This window comes from Caretta caretta, chromosome 1, assembly GCF_965140235.1.
Source record: "Caretta caretta isolate rCarCar2 chromosome 1, rCarCar1.hap1, whole genome shotgun sequence".
NCBI classification, from domain to species: Eukaryota; Metazoa; Chordata; order Testudines; family Cheloniidae; genus Caretta; species Caretta caretta.
The window spans coordinates 280,453,182-280,472,577 of record NC_134206.1 but is presented as its reverse complement, the minus strand read 5'-3'; the positions used below and the strand labels follow the sequence as shown (position 1 = coordinate 280,472,577).

At 38.7% G+C, this 19,396-nt stretch overlaps 1 protein-coding gene across 4 annotated transcripts in view; it reads left to right on the top strand.

Moving 5' to 3' along the window:
* The window catches only part of ACSS3 (acyl-CoA synthetase short chain family member 3), a 124,861-nt gene that overhangs the window by 11,169 nt on the left and 94,296 nt on the right, over positions 1–19,396 (top strand). For all 4 annotated transcript variants that reach the window (XM_075124318.1, XM_048835687.2, XM_075124317.1 and 1 more), the window contains exons 2-3: positions 4,893–5,037; positions 17,137–17,325. In XM_075124318.1, the coding sequence (XP_074980419.1) occupies positions 4,893–5,037; positions 17,137–17,325 (334 nt within the window). The remainder of the gene's footprint in view (positions 1–4,892; positions 5,038–17,136; positions 17,326–19,396) is intronic.

The following is a 19,396-nucleotide window of genomic DNA, read 5'->3' as shown; positions in this document are numbered from 1 at the left end:
TTGAACTAATCAAACCAGCCAAAACTGGCTGGGCTAGCCCCTAATAATGTAACTCAGTTGCCATAGCAACAACAAGGTGCTATTACCACAACAACCAAATACACAACAATTAGCCATTTAAAAAGCTTAATATACCATCATGCAAAGGATGAAAGAATCATCGTGAATGGTAACAAATCAGCATTCAGTGAGGTTTTCATTCTGGAAGTTTTGAATGAAATAGCCTCTGGAGCTTGATAAGTGGGTCAGCTTCTCTAGAAGTCTGAAGATACTCTGATTTGATGTACTGAAAATTACTGAGAGCAAGCAAAGTCAGTCCTTATCTCTCTCAGATGCTGACAGCAGCCTCTGTCTGATAAAGTGAAAAGTCTAATGGGACTTGCTCTTTTCTCACAGAAGAGCTGCTTAGTGTAATGGACTTATGGATGGGAAACCATTACCTTCTCTTCAATATTTTATTTAGAAAATGGAATTTAGACTTGCACGAAATAAAATTTTTTTCTTTTTTTTCTTTTTTGTTTCATCAAGCGTAAAGGTTTTTTTGAAATGATCACAGTGAACCTACTTGAGAAGAAGGGCATCATTAGTTTAAAATTTAAAGAAGTTTTCATAACCTAGCAAAAACAGAAGACCAGATTGGGAAGTATTTCTTTCAGAAAGCTTTCACAGAAGCTGTCAAGGTTCCTTCCCCACTCTGAACTCTAGGGTACAGATGTGGGGACCTGCATGAAAGACCCCCTAAGCTTATTCTTACCAGCTTAGGTTAAAAACTTCCTCCAAGGTACAAACTTTGCCTTGTCCTTGAACTGTATGCTGCCACTACCAAGCGTGTTAAACAAAGAACAGGGAAAGAGCTCGCTTGGAGACGTCTAAGCCCTACACCCCCTTTCCTGGGGAAGGCTTGATAAAAATCCTCCCCAATTTGCATAGGTGAACACAGACCCAAACCCTGGGATCTTAAGAACAATGAAAAAGCAATCAGGATCTTAAAAGAAGAATTTTAATTAAAGAAAAGGTAAAAGAATCGCCTCTGTAAAATCAATATGGTAAATACCTTACAGGGTAATCAGATTCAAAACATAGAGACTCCCTCTAGGCAAAACCTTAAGTTACAAAAAGACACAAGAACAGGAATATACATTCCATTCAGCACAGCTTATTTACCAGCCATTTAAACAAAAGGAAATCGAACACATTTCTAGCTAGATTACTTACTAACTTAACAGAAGTTCTGAAGAGCATTCGTGACCTGGTCCCAGCAAAAGCATCACACAGACAGACAGACAGACCCTTTGTTTTCCTCCTCACTTCCAGCTTTGAAAGTAACTTGTCTCCTCATTGGTCACTTTGGTCAGGTGCCAGCGAGGTTATCCTAGCTTCTTAACGCTTTACAGGTGAAAGGGTTTTGCCTCTGGCCAGGAGGGATTTTATAGTTCTGTATACAGAAAGGTGATTACCCTTCCCTTTATATTTATGACAGAAGCCAAAAACATTAAATGAGTGAATAACACCTAAGTTTAATGATGCCAAAAAAACCTCTTACATAAAGCTTACAGACATTTCAGTGCAAGAGGAAATACAACAGTTCAGACATAGCTTTTAATTTGAGTTATTAGTTGTTCATATGCTCTAAAAGAGTTAGTTGCCCCAAGAGAAACTGCTCTTTATTGGAGCTTCTTTTTATTATTTTTAAAATTTTATATATACAAGTGGTCAACTCCTGAGCTGGGTATTAAATCATGTTGAATAATACTATTGTTACATTAGTTGGTGAGAATTTTAGATCTTGATGCATGAATGATTCATAGGGTCATGAGTTTCTAAAATTAGTAATAATTGTACACCATGACTAAGGCTACCATTTAGTCACCGCTGCTCGGGCGGTCCTCAGGGCCAGCCACATGGGCCACTGCTCAAGTGGTCCCCAGGGCCAGCTGCTTGGGGCAGCTCCAGCAGCGGCTGGTGCAGCTGGCCCTGGCGTCAGCCACACTGGCCTCTGCAGAAGTCGTAGAGATCATGGAATCTGTGACTTGCGCGACTTCCATGACCAACACGGAACCCTAATCATGAAGTACGGCTTCTCTTAAACAACTTTTAAGAAACTCGGAAGAACACTTGATTTTTTCACTATTGTGGGAAAAGATAGGGAGAAAAAATATGGTGTAGTGGCAATTGCCAAAAAAGAATCTAGCAGTAACTACATGGGACATCAAAGGATATGTTGGAGGATGAGGAAGATGCTTGCTTGAAAACTTCAGAGCAATTGTTCCTAACTACACATGACCTGCTCTACTTAGCACTGCTGAGGCCTTAGCTGGAATACTGTGGGATATGGGGAGCCACACTTTAAGAAAGATGTGGACAAACTAGAGAGAGTCTAGAGGAGAGCAACAAAAATGATAAAAGGTTTAGAGAATCTGACCTATGTGGCAAGGTTTACAAAACAAAACCAAACCAGGCATTTTTAATCTTCAGGGAAAAAAGATTCTGGGGATATCTGATGAGAGTCTTTAAATATATTAAGGGCTGTTATAAAGAGGACAGTGATAAATTTGTTCTCCAGGTCTACTGAAGGTAGTACAAGAAGTAATCAGCTTAATTTGCAGCAAGGGAGATATAGGTTAGATATTAGGAAGAAACTTTCTAACTAAAAGGATAGTTAAGCACTGGAATAGGCTTCCAGGGGAGGGAATGACAGGGATTCCATAGGAGTGGTGCAGTTGCAGCGATACAGGTATGCCACTGTAAGGTCTGTAGTGTAGACATAGCTTAAGTTTGTGCTGAACTCGTCAAGAATCAGAACAGATGTATATAATATATACATTTTTTTAAGAAGTAAATGTATTAAAGTAGATAAATTTGAATAGAAGCTGGCTAGTTCTAAAACAAAGGGTTTTAAAATTTTTAAATAAAAGGCTTTCCACAACTTTAATTAGAAATTTTTTTGTGAAATTTTAAAAAATGAACTAACATTATTTGTAAGTAAACATTTCTTCAGGGTTTAAAATCCATACACTGTATCATTGTGCTGATGCAAAAGGAGCAGAAAGTGAAAGTATCTTGTTTGCTTTGCTCTCAGCTGTTTGGTATAACTTAAACTCTTATCAAAAGCAACAAGGAAAGTTGTCAACAGTCAGGTTAAACATCAGTTGAGAGCTGGGAAGTTGGAGCTCCAAGTCTGGATTCAATCTCTTGTAATATAATCACATCAGAAAAAACAGCCTTTTAAAAAAGGGTACAAACATATTTTTGTTTATTTTAGCTTTAGCTTTAACTCTCATTTAATATTGTGTTTAAAAATGTACCCTTATTGTAAGATGATACATTAGAATTGGGTTAAGAACATCTGCAGTCCTAAAAACTAGATGGCTTGTCTTGCAGATGGAAAGGCAGACTCGTTTAGGACTAAGGAGGGGTTAGTTTATATGTGTGAAAGCTGTTGGTCTGATAAATCTGGAGACAGAAGTCCATTATTCACAGACTACCTGACATTACTCTGGTAACAACATTTATGCTAATTTGGAGGAACCCTTTACCCCTAGAAATGGTATTTCAGTCTCTATACCCACTCTGTCCTTTTTTCCTTATTGAATTTGCCAGGAATAGAATAGGGTGCCAATTCTGATGCTGCTTTTCTGTGGAATGCATAAGGAACAAAATTAAAATCAAACTTGTTTCAGGTAGGGAACTGAACAGCCCTTAGGTGGTAACTCCAGGTCATTACCAACCAGATTAGGTTTAATAGTTGTGAACCTGTGATGAAAGATGCTACATACATGCAAATATTTAAATCAGTCTCTTTATTGAGATGAAAAAAGGGACCCTAATCTTTATTTTATTTTATTTATTTATTTATTTACTTGTCCCCCCCCGCCCCTTGCTCAAAATGGACCTAATTGTTGAGTTTGAGTTGTGTCCAGTGCAGTACCCAGCCAAGGGTGTTGTGGTAAAAGTATGCCACTTTAAGCCTCTCTCTTCCTATGGGGCAGTTTCACCCTGGTACTGTTTAGAGCATCCTCCTGGGATCACAGGGTTCATAAATGCTTTCCTTCTGCTCGGTTTAGCTGTTCGTCTTTCACTCTTGTATTGGGGTATATGCACAGATTGGGAGAGGGATATACAAGCCAAGTCCCACAAAGGGGACCATGGCTGGGGAGATGGCAGGCAGGGGAATAGGACTGAAATTCAAAGCTCCTCTTTTGAAGTACACTTTTTTTTTATATTGTCTATTTTTCAACTTAAGTGTCCTTTTTGAATACACACTTTTGTATAGTTTTGTATTTCAGCATTATACTAGATTTGAATAATCTCTATATAAAATTACAACAAAAACAAATTCCAAGTCTGTGAAACTGTTTTTAATCAACAGTTCTCTGTAAATATCTGGCTATTGAAGAGATCATAACTCTCATTTTGCAGATTTCTGGTCTTTATGCAGTTAAAGTACAGTGAATAGGCTTATTTACCCATTTTTGAGCAAATCCTTTTTGACTTGGGGCTTGTCTACACTTACAGAGCTGCTGCTGTAGCGCCTGGAGAAGATGCTACCTACGCCAACAGGAGAGCTCCCGTCAGCGTAGATACTCCTGTTCCCTGAGCGGCGGAAGCTATTTCGATGGGAGACGACCTCCCACCAACACATGCTGTCAACACTGGGGGTTAGGTTGGTATAACTATGTTGCTCGTGGTGTGGATTTTCCACACCCCTGAGAAACATAGTTATACCAACATAAGTTGGCAATAGAAGTAATCAGAACTTCAGAAGCAGGGGCCTTCTGATTTGAAGACAATGTTTCATCAGTTATCTGACTGAATGTTATCTCTTCTCCCCAGAAATTAGTCTAGTTACTTTGGAAAGACCGTTATCTAACATTGTACTTTTTCTCTTTCAGGTTTGTGGATGGAGAGCTGAATATTTGTTATAATGCTGTAGATCGTCATGTTGAGAGTGGACATGCAGACAAGATTGCTGTTATCTATGATAGTCCTGTGACAAACACTAAACAGGCTATCACTTACAGAGAAGTTCTTGAACAGGTATAATTGATGATAGAATCCTGTTTTGTACAAACAGATAGGAAATAATGTCCCATTACGTGGCATGCGGATGTTACAGAAATGTGTGAATTAGAAATAACCTAGCCATATGATTATCTTGCCTTTCCAACTGCATTTTATTCTTTTTGTTGTGTTATGTTCTGATTTATAAACCTCACTAATTGTACCTAATAGTGCATTGTTTCTCTCCTGCACTGGTTATTTAGGCAAAACAGCTGCTGTCCTTTTTTGTCAATGTCTTAGATTTCCTTCTCCCCACCCACTTCCATAGTCCATCTTGAAAAAGAAAAACGGTATTGGTAAATTTCTTTAAAGTAACTTACTGTCATCAACAAAACTACTCTTCTAGTAGGGCTAGCAATAAGCTTATGAAAAGAAAAGCATATATCTTGACCAATACACCAACAAAACATCATAATTAGATTTTAAATATTAAAAGGACAGAACTCCTAAAATATGTGCCTCATCCACCAAATTCTAGATCATCATGGAAGTGTGAAGGTTTTCTAATGTGTTTACCTAGTAAATCAGTGAACATTGTATCTGTCTGCTGCATACCAGCTACAGCTACAGGGCCTGTCAGCAACGGGATGTGTGTGTGTGTGTGTGTGTATATATATATATATATATATATATATATATATAAATATAGCACTCATGACTCAGGTGTTTTTCATAAAACAACTGACACTGGCAGACCAGGTGCTAGCTCATGCCAAGGGCCCTAGGCCTCACTGAACACTGACAAATGCATAGCTGGAAACCAGTGTGGCTCACCTGTGTGTTGCTATTGTTAAAATGGGTATTAGATTTATAGAGTATTTTTTACTATTTGCATTTTATGAAATCCTTGTGAGTTGCTGCATACATTAATCTCACTTGTACTATCTGTATTGTATTATAAGGTAATATGTAAGTATTTGCTTTGTAACTATAAAAGTGGTTGCTAGGAAACTGGAAACCCCCACAGTCAGAGAAGCATTAACAAGTGTGAAATGCTAGTTTACTGCTGGAGGTGTCATCTCCTGCCCAAAACAGAAGGCCCACAGACACTGCACAAATCATTACGGAACATCAGACTTTGTTGATTGCTCCCCACGCATCCATGAAGAGGGAATGGACACAACCTCTTATTCCATCACAGTTTGAACACTGGGGAAAGGGAATAAAAATCCCTGATCTGAAGGATCTGTATCCATATGCTTCTTGAAATTTGGAGAGGATAATGTTTCTTAGCATAAGCAAGGGATCCCCAAGCTGCTTAGCTTAGATTAGCCCTAAAGAACAAATAGAGCTTGCATATTACAGCAGTTTCTATTACTGTTTGAAACCTAAGACTGATACACATAAATGAGTTAATGTTTATCTGCTTCAACCTTGTAAATAACTCTATTATAGGATTGGCTACAAGTGTTGTCTTTAGTGTGAGGTCTAAGGTGAAATTGACATGGGGTAAGTGACTGCCCTTTCGGACTGGGAGTAACCTGAACTCTTCTTTTTTTCTTTTTTTTTGGTATAAGGGACCACCTATCACAAAAGCAAGCTTGCCATGGCAAGATAGACTGGAGCACCCAACGTTATGACTCCATGGTTAGGCAGCTATAGTGCTTGAGTTAACACTTGTTACTTGGTGAGCTCTAAGTATAGAACTCACAACCGATTTGGGGTTTGTGCCCTGCTTCTTGACTATCTGCCCTGAGGTTGGCAATCACAGTCGTGAGCCACTCCAGACAGCTCGACAACACCTTCACAATATTATCCGAATTTATAAGTTTACAGACATAACTCCAATTCATCATAGTAGGTATGAGTAATCTCTAGCTTGTACTGTGGCAGTAGGTTCTTTCTGTTTTTAAAAAGGTGTGTGTTTGTTTTTGAACCTGAGATGGATGGCCTGTGAGTGCTTGGAGTGCTGAAAGAATCCTGACCTGTCTAACAAGTGGCCTATATTTTTGCCTAGCTGGGAACAAATTTGAATTCTCTCTTTATTAAAAATACAGCCCACTTACCAGATAGTGAGAAAAGGCTGTGTCTACCCTAGAAAAGAGGCTGGTTGAGGATCTGAAGGGAGGATATTTGGGAGGATTCATGTCCACTGTGGCCTGTATCTGTAGCATAGCATCCTGGCCTTGGCCAATCAGCCTCTGATAAAACCTCTATTGTAAGGGTTTTAAATATTATGGTACATTTATTTAAGTGAGTAAAACACTTCGACAGTGTGGATGCTAGTGTCTAATAAATTCTGTAGCAGATTTTTATACGGCAGTTGGTAATCAAACTGGATTTCTTGTACCAGTACTAGTTTTAGCCATTTTGTTTTGTTCAATTATCTTTACCTGTACTGAACTCTAAAGTAAACTTCATTGAGGTAGAATGAGACTCCCACATTGTCTTTAATGATTGCAGTGTCCAAGATGCAATTCAGGTCACTGTTATAGTGAAATTGTTCCATGGGGAAAAAAAGATATTTACAGCATAATTGTGTGTAGTGTTCTGAAATGTGTGAATATGTTTACAAATGTGTAATGTACTCGCATTAAAATAGTCCAGTTTGAGTTTTGTGTTACTGGCTTTAGGAAAGGAAAAACCGTGTAGTTGCAAACATTGATACACATCACAGCACTTCTCTAACGCTGTTATGAGATCTACAGAAACCCTTCATTTTTATTGATTGACTTTCAAGAACTTTCAGCCAACAGAGGATTTAAAGGTTAACTATAGTGTTGTGACATAGCTATTCATGTACTTCAACATTTATTGATAAAGTATGTCTAGTTTGTGTTTAAATAGCTATCTTAACGATGTAATATCCCTGTGTAAATCCTGTCCAGTGCCCCCCTTTGCAGTAATTTACTTTGAAAAATCATTTGAAATGCAGCTCTTTACCTTTTTGAACCTGAAATAGATGTTCAGTTTCCTAGGTTTGTGGCTGTGTATTCTGTCCAGGTCTAATTATAGCTTTGGGCGAGAAAAAGAGTGTTTTAAAGAATTAGAGAGCTGCACAAATTAACTTAAACATCCTCTCCCCACATTGTCTCCTCTTTTTCTAACAAACCCAGTTAACAGGGAGCACTAGTTAACCAGTCAGAGTATGTAACCAAACTCACTCTGAAGTCAGCAGGTCATGGAATGCTACCTGTAGTAGAGTCCTGTCTAAATACTGTCTTTGGATTCCGTACAGCTCATGCATGTGTTCTGATTTACACATTTTCATGCTCTTCTATCATGTGAAGGAGAGAATGTCAGATTAAGTGTATTTATAAACTGTGGTATATTAAAGTCTACTGCTAAGCCTTGTGAAGCTGTTGAGTTGGGTGTTATATATTGCCTGATTTCCCTGAAATATTCTGTTTTATGCATGATATCTTTTTGTTTTTTTGTTTAATTTTACATTATATTTTACTCCTGTTACATTTCTTACAAAGGACAATATCTTCATAACAAACTTATAATGGAAAACAAATCCTTTCCCCATTTTAACCCATTATGCAGTGTTACCAACCTCACTGTCTTAAAAATCAAGAGATTTGGTATATAAATCATAAATATACACCGGACCCTCGCTAGGACGCAGGATTTGGGATCCATGCTTGGTACCGGGTTAACATGGGGACCGCGTGTAAAATGAATTCCAATTAAAGTAATTAAATTTGGGATTCATGGCCGTGTTATATGCAAATTTGCGCTATATAGGCACGTGTTCTAGCGAGGGTCCTGTGTGTGTATGTGGGTGGGTGCGCGCGCGCACACACACACACACACACACACACATCTTATAAACCTCATTAGGTGCTTATTTAATTTCTAACAGGTCAGAGCTCGTTACAAAAACAATATTACTGCATCTGAAAATGCCTTGAAAACTTGAAAAAAATCCTACCTGTTATCATCACTATGTTGCTATGCTTCTCAGTTTAAGGTTACGATGACAGCAATTGGGATGACGACATCTGCTGGAGTGCTGTGTGTTTAGCAATTTCCGGTAGTTGTAGGGAAGGTTTCAGTTCATAGCAGGCCAGAACATTTGTTTTTGTTACAGGTAAAATAGATAAGACTTTGCTCCACATTCTAGATAAAAAATGGTGGTTTCTCTGCGTTAGGGAGAAAACACACTCCATGCTAGCCTGATCATAAGGAAGAATCAGAAGCGTAGCAATCAATTTCGAAAGAGTTGGATACCACTTTTCTTGTGTCCCCATTTTGTTAAGATCCAGGACTTGCTCCCCGCCCCTTCCATTCATTCAGTTTTGTGACCTCTGGCTGAAAATCAGGCAGTTCAGAACCTACCTGATACTGGTTCCACTCATACACAATTGTTTGTTTTTCACCCTCAGATTTCATTGCAGATGGAAATCATGTCAGTAGATTAAGAATTGTGTCTTCATCATAATCCAGTTATTTAGGCAGGTGTAGCAGTCCCAATGCCTGAAGAATATTATCTGTTAAGTTATATGAAAAAATTACCACTGCTGTTTTATCTGACTTAAAACAGAGTTTTTTCCTATCATGACATTGGCATAGTCAGAAGAGAAACCAGTAACATTCTCCCATGGAATGTGGTGGTTAGCAAAAAACCAGAATTTATTGCACTTAACAGGTTTTCTGCATTTACTATGTTAGATATTTCCATGGCCAAGAGGTCTGTTTTCACAACTTTAAGAGTCTGATGAAGAGTACCTTGTTTAATGCAAACCTCTTTGTCATTGCAAACATCATTACTGTCATTTACGATTAAAGTGTTCGGGCTTGTTTTCCCCAACTGATTCGGAATGGTGGCTGGAAAGTGCTTTTATTATTGTAGTGGCTTTTGTTCACCCACTGGGAAATTCTTTTGCAATGTTTGAATTGGGAAACACCAGGTTGATGAGTGGTGGTTGTGTGTTATGGGTTTTGTTTTTTTTTAAATGATCTTCAAATGCAATTGGTAATCCATATTCTGAAATGGCTTGGCAAAAAAATAAGTCAGCATTTGTAATCTTCTGACCTTTTCATGATAGGAAAAAAAACACTGTTTTAAAGTTGGATAAAACAGCAGTCAAGTTCCATGTATAGGGGTGCTAGAACAATTCTTATAGTGGGGGTGATGAGAGCCACTGAACCAAACAGTAAACATTGTATATAATGGAAACCACTTCAAGCCAGGGTGTGTGCCAGCACCTCTATTTCCAACACTTGTCTGTGTACTTTCTGCCTTGTGTTTCCCATATTGCACATCTTGCAGTGAAGGATGCTGTTAAAGCAGTCTCAAAACCAGCAGATCATCTGCTTGTGGACACTTTTTATTATTGTAATGGTAGTGCAAAACAAAAAACAAAGAGCAGTACAATTACTGGTGTGATGCAGGTGAGCTTCAACTAATAAAACAAGGTGGAACAGCGTAGCTCAGTCTCAGCCAAGCAGTAGCAAGATGTAGTAACCTGTGGAAGCCCCTTAAAGCCTATTTTGGAAGGTGACTTGTCGTTAAAGTGAGAGATGCCAGCACCATAGACTAAAGATTTTAGAGTCTAGTAAAAAGATTTGGTAAGAGCCTCACTATGGAAAGATTAATGAATTAAACAGTAGAATATTTTTGTACTGAGATTGAGAATCTCGAATCAAAAAGAGTGAGGGATGGAAATGAAGGAAAGATTAGAAGGAAATGAAGACAAGAAGCTTTATCTCATGGGTGTTGGAAGCTAAGTCAAAAATATCTGCCCAGTATTAAGGTACTGATAGGAAGATGTAAGGAGAAAAAAAAATAAGGGAGAGATAAAAGTGCCACTAGAAACTGGCCTTATTCATAGTGTTGCTGTCTTGATGTAAAAATCGAGTGATGGCCTTTAAGAAATGTAAAACTTGCTGCCTCTGTTCAGGTTTTATTTCCTAATCTTAGGACATCATCTGAACTCCATTGTCTGTCTGGCTATGCCTGAAGGACAGGAGAGATTGGATGTGGTTTTAATTAGGTCCCAACTTTATTTTTAAATGTCTGAGTGTACCCAGCAAATAAGTTGCAGGTAATTCCATAATTTAAATATATACCCGGGGGCTTCCCTGAGCCCTGGCCCCAAGCCAACCTGCTGCTGTGGCCTCACAATCTCTCCCCTCCCAACTCAAATGAGGGTTCAGGGGGATTGGTCCCCTGAAATACCAGTCATGGTAACCCTCAGCCCCCTCCTCCCTGTTTCTGCTCCTTTAAAGAATACTGCCTTTAAATCCTTTACCAGTCCATTTTATCTGATCACTCTGTGCCTTCCCTATGGTGTACCTGCTCTGAATATCCACCATGGGTTGCAACATCATAGCCTAATTTCAATTTCATGTTCACCTCATTAAGGCCCCCAGAATCCACTGTGGGGAAGGCATAAAACTCCAACTTTGCCTTGGCCAATCTGGCAGTGAGGGAAAAATTCCTTCCCAGCCCCCCCACTCCGCCCCCCAAGAAAGGAGCGACTAGCCCACAGAGGATCCTGACAAAACCAGTATTTCACCACTTCCAGGAGGGTGTGACCGGAGTCCTGGGGAGTCAACTGAGGTCACTCAATGAGGGTGAACTGCAAAGAATGGGGCAGACAATCCCCAAAGCTGGTGGATATTCCAATACTTAGATTTTCTAAATGAGCACAAAACCACTTCTAGAATACCTCTTTGGTTACCCAGAAGCCAACAACATAGTTCCCTTAAAGTAACCCAGCCTTAGGCCTCCAACCAGACACCCAAGTCAAATATGACTAGGATTACTGAACATCTTATTCATTGTATAAGAAGGTTCTACCAATCCCAAAGAATTGGACACATTACTTCCCAGGTTAATGAATATTTCAGATCTTACCGAAATATATACTTACAGCCAATTTTTATTAACTAAGCTAAAATTTATTAAAAAAGAAAAGTGAGTATTGGTTAAAAGATCAGTATACATACAGATATGAGTACAGTTCTAAGATTAGATTCATAATAGAGATGGTGAGCTTTGTAGTTGCTAAGAGTTTTCAGAATTGGTCCATACGTTATAGTCCAATGTTCATATTCAGGGTGAATCTGGATTAGGACCAGAGATCTCATTCTTACAATTTAAGCTTCCCTTGCTTCGAGCAGCAAACAAATCTGAGATAAAAAGGACGGGGAGCATCTTTATACAGTTCCAGGCTTCCTTTGACAGGTTGGAGTCCTTTGGCGAACAATAGGCAATTATGGAGATTTTGAAGTAGACCTATTTCCTAAGCATCACTGGTAATTAGTTACACAAATTAACTTAAGGCAATTTATCCATTAGGCCTGGGATGGGCAAACTAGGGCCTATGGTCCGGATCAAATTTGCCCACGAGCTCCTACTTGGGAGCGGGGTCTGGGGTTTTCCCTGCTCTGGCGCTGGGTCAGGGGCTGCACCACGCGGCTCTTGGAAGCCATGGCATGGCCCAGCTCCGGCTCCTATGTGCTTCAATGGCCCCCTCCGGTGCTCCAATGGGAGCTGCAGGGGCAGTGCCTGCAGATTGGGCAGTGTGCAGAGCTGCCTGGCCCCGCCTCTCTGTAGGAGCCAGAGAAGGGACATGCCACTGCTTCCGGGAGCCACTTGAGGTAAGTGCTGCTTGGAGCCTGCACACCTGAGCCTCTTTCCCCCCCCCTTTTTTCCCAAACACCTTGATCCCAGCCCAGAGCACCCTCCTGTACCCCAAATGCCTCATCCCCACCCCAGAGCCCACACCCCAAACCAGAGCCCTCACCCCCTCCAATACCCCAACCCCAATTTTGTGAGCTTTCCTGGCCTGCCATACAATTTCTATTCCTGGATGTGGCCCTCAAGCCAAAAACTTTGCCCACCCCTGCATTAGGCAGTCTGTCACAAACTTTAAAGAGACATACAGACAATGACATTATTGCACACAAGATTAATCTAAATATTAATATTCCCTTTTGATCTCTGAATCAATAGCTATAGTGACAGACAGGAACTGTCTTTTACATGGCTACTATCTAACAAGATATAAGTAAACACATACAATTAGTATCACCTCTAATTCTCTAACAATACATGTTTGCACTTCAAAGTTCTTGCCTATCTACCATAGACTGGCACTAATTACCATTTACATACTTTTCTAATGTGTCTCTAAAGGTTGAATCTGGGTCATTTATCCTGCAGGATGCTTAACCCTTTCTGGCCACCCATCACACTTTGTATAAGATTCGTTGCAATTATATAACAGTGGTAGCAACAATGCTTTTGCATGGTCACATTTTAATCAGATAATGTCAGAGGATGAATGCCTATTTTTCCCAGGTTGTGAATTACTATGAAGCTTAGTCAGGCAATAGGTGCCCAGATTCTTATCATGAGGCTGTAATGTGCATGCTCAGGCATGTTTTAGGTGGCTGGGTGACTAGAGTGAGGCTGCAGTACAAATGGCCAGAGGAAAAAACTTAGGTACCCTGTGAGTTTAGGTGCCTACAGGGTCAGGTGGCAGCTGAGGCAGAAGATTTGTGGATCACAGTCGTGCCTAAAAATGGGGATTAGGTACTTATGGCACCTACCTGGATTGCATCCTTAGTCCCCAGTTATTTTTATTAGTAAAATGTCAAATGCATTAAAGCAGTAGATCAATCTTAAAATCCTAAGAAAAGCAGATAAATAGGGTGGAGGGAGGAAAATAGTAGCTATAAAATTTGGAGTGATAAGTATACTGACTTAATATAAACCATAAATGACAAAATACTGTACCATAAGGGAAAACTTCAGAACTTTTAACAAGTGAATGTCATTTTACCCAGTTATTTTTTTCTGTATAAAAGAGTGATTGCTTGAATGTTTCAGGATTGCCGTATCAATCTTCAGAGCCAAATAAGCCTTCTCCATAGTATTCTGCATTTTTCTAGGCTTCTGCAATCAAGTAAAATGCTTCTGTGGATATTGTGACCTAAATTCTGGCTGTGTTTGTGGGGGATGAGAGAGAGGGTGCAAAGAGTGTCCTCGCAGTTGTGCTACTGTGCACCAGCTCAGGGACCAGCCATAGTATGGCTGAGGCATACAGGTACTATACTAGTCTACTGCCTTCAGTGACAGTCCTCTCTCCGGAGGGTGCAGAACAGACATAACTGGGTACATGTAGCAAATATGGTGGGATTCCTGCTACAACATGCCCCCTTCTCCTCATGATAGGTTTGTGCTTTACAATGCTCCAATAAAGGTCCCAAACCACCTAGATTGTAATTTTTTTACACATAAAAATCTATTTTGGAAGACTTATAAGCTTGAAAAGTCAAGCACTCAGAAGGTAGGAAATGCTGGAATTAAGGTTGTGTGTGCATTACAGTAGTATTTAATGACAAGATCACAGGCTTTATTGTGCACAGAATCCATACTTCAGGATGCGTTGTGCTTACTGAATGGATAATTAGCTGACTTTTTTTCTTTATTCTTCTCATTCAGTGTAAAAAGAAAAGGAGTACTAGTGGCACCTTAGAGACTAACCAATTTATTTGAGCATAAGCTTTCCTGAGCTACAGCTCACTTCATCGGATACAATTTATGCTCAAATAAATTGGTTAGTCTCTAAGGTGCCACTAGTACTCCTTTTCTTTTTGCGAATAGAGATTAACACGGCTGCTACTCTGAAACCTCTCATTCAGCGTGTAGCCCCATATTTATGTATGGCCACACCACCAAACCCCGCCTTGAATACAGAATTATTAATTAAATGTCATTAATTGCCTCTTGGGCTGCTTTATAGTGCTCATTCCCAGAGAATGAGTGCTTCTCTGGGGTTGATGACAAGGATTAATCTTCACAAAACTCCTGTGAGGTGAGTTGGTGGTATTATCCTTGTTTGGCAGAGTTGTAAGCAACTGAAAACACTATAGGTAATGGAAAGTATTAGACAACTCCACCTATAATTACTTTTCCCATGAGTCCCACCTAAAATCTTCTGTGAATACTAGATTATTTTGCTAGCAAAATGGCAGGTGAAATTCAGAGTTGGTAAATGCAAAATACTGCACATTAGAAAACATAATCACAACTAAATTAGCAGTTACCACTCAAGAAGGATCTTGGAGTCATCATGGGTAGTTCTCTGAAAATGTGTGGTAGCAGTCAAAAAAAGCTGCTAGTGTTAGGAATCATTAGGAGAGGGATCGATAATAAGACAGAAAAATATTTAAGACCTCTATGTAAATCTATGGTACATCCACACCTTGAATACTGCAGGCAGTTCTGGTCTCCCCACCTCAAAAAAATATTAGAATTGGAAAAGGTACAAAGAAGGGCAATAAAAATGATTAGGGGTATGTAACCACTTCCATGAGGAGAGATTAAAAAAGAGGCTGGGACTGTTCAACTTTGAAAAGAGATGACTAAGGCAGGGGTGGGGAGAATATGATAGAGGTCTATACAATCATGAATGCTGTAGAGAAAGTGAATAGGGTAGTGATATTTATCCCTTTGCAAGGCTCAAGAACCAAGGATCAGCCAGTGAAATTAATAGGCAGCAGGTTTAAAACAAAAAGGAAGTATTTCACACAATACACAGTCAACCTGTAGTACTCATCACAGGGGATATTGTGAAGGCCGAAAGTATAACTGGTTTCCAAAAAGAATTAGATAGGTCCATAAATGGCTCTATCCTCCATGAACTTATTAGCCACGATGATTAGGGGACTCAGCCTCATGCTGTGGCTGTCCCTAAACCTCTGACTGCTGGGACTGGATGACAGGGGATGAATCATTAGATAATTGCTCTGTTCTGTTTGAAGCATCAGGCACTGGCTCTGATCGGAAAACAAGATACTGGGCTAGATGGACCATTGGTCTGACCCAATATGGCCATTATGTTCTTACCAGTTGTCATACATTTATCAGTGCCAACGACTGCATTGCTCTTCAGTAGTGCATCTCAGATTTTCACAGTGTATTAATGGTGTGGAGTTAGTTATTTCTAGAATGATGGAGACATTCCTTTCAAGATTAACCACTGAAGTTAACCAAAAAAATAAAATAAAAATCAATAAACCAAGATAAAGATACCTACCTGTTCCTGGTTAGCATATTATATTAATTAGGAACTTGGTAATGGCACTGATAGGTGATCATGAGAGTTTTTGGCATACATATCTTCAATGATCTTTGTACCTGGGGATATGAATACCTAGCACTTAGTGGGGGTTTTTATACAAAGAATTGTGTAAACATTAATAAATCCTTACTATAACCTCTCTGTACTAACTGTGTGCCTCACGAGGGTAAATAATTTGCTCATGACCATACAAGTCATTGGCAGGGTCAGAATTAGATTTCAGGAGGGCATGAGTTTCAGTCTCATGCTCAGTCCGTTAAACCTGTCTACATGCCTAAATAATCTGGAGGTGGGAGGAGAAAGTAATCTCTGAAATTAAATGGATCACAAGGACGTTTGGGCAGGCACAATGTGGAAGAACTCTTACCCAGAGGACTTAGAAATTAGAGAATACAGAAAATTGGGAAAATATTTAGTATCTTCTCTATTGACTTGTGCCCCACTTTGCTATGTTTTAATGAAACTTGGATTATGAACAATTCGGATACTTTCCTGGCTTTTTTCATATTTGTTTAGTTTAGTAAAATAAACCTGGCCTGCAAATGTTCTTATTTTGTATGTCTTACATAGAATTTTTTTAGTTAATTGTACTAGCAATATGAGCAGCTAATTAAATGAAATGGCTCGAGTATTTGAAAAAATCTTTTCTCTTGGTTTCTCTACTTTGTAAAGCCAAAATGCCAATATATTTTGATCATTTTTTTTCATCTTTACAGAAGATCATGCTGTATTCTCTATTTTTCTTCTCATCTGGACTAAATTCATTGACCTTATACTGGATCTTTAATTTTGTGTAGCATTCCTGTGGCTTAAAGTGAAAAGCAGCATTAATTTTTAAGTTAACTGTACCACTAATTTATGTCAAGATCAATGATAAAATGGTCAAGTATGTTGTCCAGTTATTGTCTAGATATTGACGGTGTTCTTTTTTGTGAGATGCCACCTTAATTGCTTTTCCAATTTATCTGTTTATTGAGGTGCTTGCTTTATACATTTCTTTATCGTTAACTTGAAAACGTTGCTTATACAGGTCTCCAAGTTAGCTGATGTTATGGTGAAATACGGTGTGAAGAAAGGAGATTGTGTTGTCATCTACATGCCCATGATTCCACAGACAGTATATACCATGCTGGCATGCGCAAGAATAGGAGCCATACATAGCCTCATTTTTGGTGGATTTGCATCTAAAGAGCTTTCTAGTCGCATTGATCATGCAAAGGTAAACCTTTAGAAAAACAAAGCCCATGGTAAATTATAAAAAATAATTGATAAATTGCTTTTTCCAGTGATTGTTATATTTCCCCTTTTATGGTAAATAGCCCTGTTTTGTTGACTGTACGTAGTATCAAAACGCAGACAGATCCTTATGCAGAGTGTTATATTTTTATAACAGATATTGAGTTTTAACTTTTTGACCTATAAATGTATGACTTTTTGTCATGCTGCTCTCTATGCTTAGAACAAACATCCTCCTGTGTGGCAACCATTCTCTGCTCCAACATCTTGGCTTGAAACCCACTTTTCATCTAGCCTTCCCTTAATTGTCTAAGATTCTACAAACTGGCCTTGTACTCTCCTTTTTGTTTGTTTTCCATCTGCGCATATTATGCTGTGAGCTATTCAGCTCACTTATGTTCAAGTACACTGTGTGTTTATAAAGTATTATGCATGTCTGACACTATATACTGTAAGTAATACCTAGCAATTTCTATTAGAAATGAATAGTGCTGCTCAAAATGTTTTTTAAATTCTGATGATTTATTTTGTGGGAATTACAGTTGGAAAAGAGAAAGGGAAATCACAGCAATTTCTTGAAATTTTATTTCTGCTTTTTCAGCAAGCTAGAGGAATGAATTTTAAGCCTCAGATGCTACTGATTAGCAAAATCATGTGGTGAAAAGAACCAAGTAAGAGTGCAAAACCTTAAGGTCAATTTACATAATAGCACAGAGCTAGCATTTTTCATTTTCATAGTAGTTTCCAAATATTAGATAATTAATCCTAATGGTCCTTCTCTCAGAGACAGAAAGAGAACACCGTATATAATTATCCCTGTTTACAGAGGAGAAAACACAGAAAGGGAGGTTAAGTGGTTTATCCAAGGCCACACAGCAAGTCTGTGGCAAATCAGGCATAGAACTAGGAGCTGCATTCCCTGGGTTTTGTGCTAGATTATGCTGTCATTTGTTTTAAATTTGAAAGGTGAATCTAATTGAACTATGTTTTATTCTCTTGATGAATGCTTTAGCTAGCTTGCATATTGAACAAAGTGGTGTGTAATGAAATGAGAGGCAAGACGAGGTGAGCCACATTTATACTGAAATTTCAAGATTTGACCAGATTTCAGAGCTCTGTACAGCTTTTTAAAAATGTAATACAAATTATATTAGGACTATTTTAAAGCATATACATTTAAATAATTGTGTAATTGATGGCACTGTGCTGAACTCAAAGTTAGTAAGATATTCTTTAGCAATTGCCCCAGTTAGTACTATAATTTGTGTTTATTGAACATTGAGGTACCAAACCTGATGTTGGTATGATATGCTAGAAAGAGTTGCATCTTTGGAACAGAGAGATCAAACTGTGAGAAGTTCTTTTGGAAGAAAGGTCACAATTTAGCTCTTGTCAAAAGACCCCAAATATAAGTAATAACAAGAACTTTCTATTGGATATAGAAAAGTATGAATATAATACCAGTTTGCCTTAATTTGTCTTGAATTTTAAATAGCTCTGGGAATGCTGTATAGACCATGATGATTGTTAGTCTTCTCAGGTATTGACTGTGCTATATACATAAGTGAATTGAGATGAAGTGATATGGAATGGGAATACAGGCATTTTTTGTAACCTCATCTCACTTGAAGTGGAGCATATATATATAGTTCACTACGCTGAAGTAACAGATACTTTTTTCTAATGTCCATTAAATGACTGTTAGATCGAAACACAATTTGTTTAGGCATCTTATTTTAATACTTCGAAAAATTTAAAAGGAAAACTGCAAGGACACTTCAAATATGACGTGGTCGGATGTGCAGTTTACAGATGTTGTTCTTTAAGTCACTGAAGCCTCTTGAGGTATGTCTACGTTGCAATATAGCCTGTGTCAGCTGACTCAGACTAAGAGACTGTTTAATTGCAGTGTAGACATTCAGATGCAGTTTTTCATTTTCAACAAATTTTAGCATGAAATGGGATCTTAACTGTGTCTGAGAAGCTTCCCCCGAAAATGGGTTGCTATCACCTGATGAACACCAGAAAGAACAGACCAAAAATAGTACTTGAAC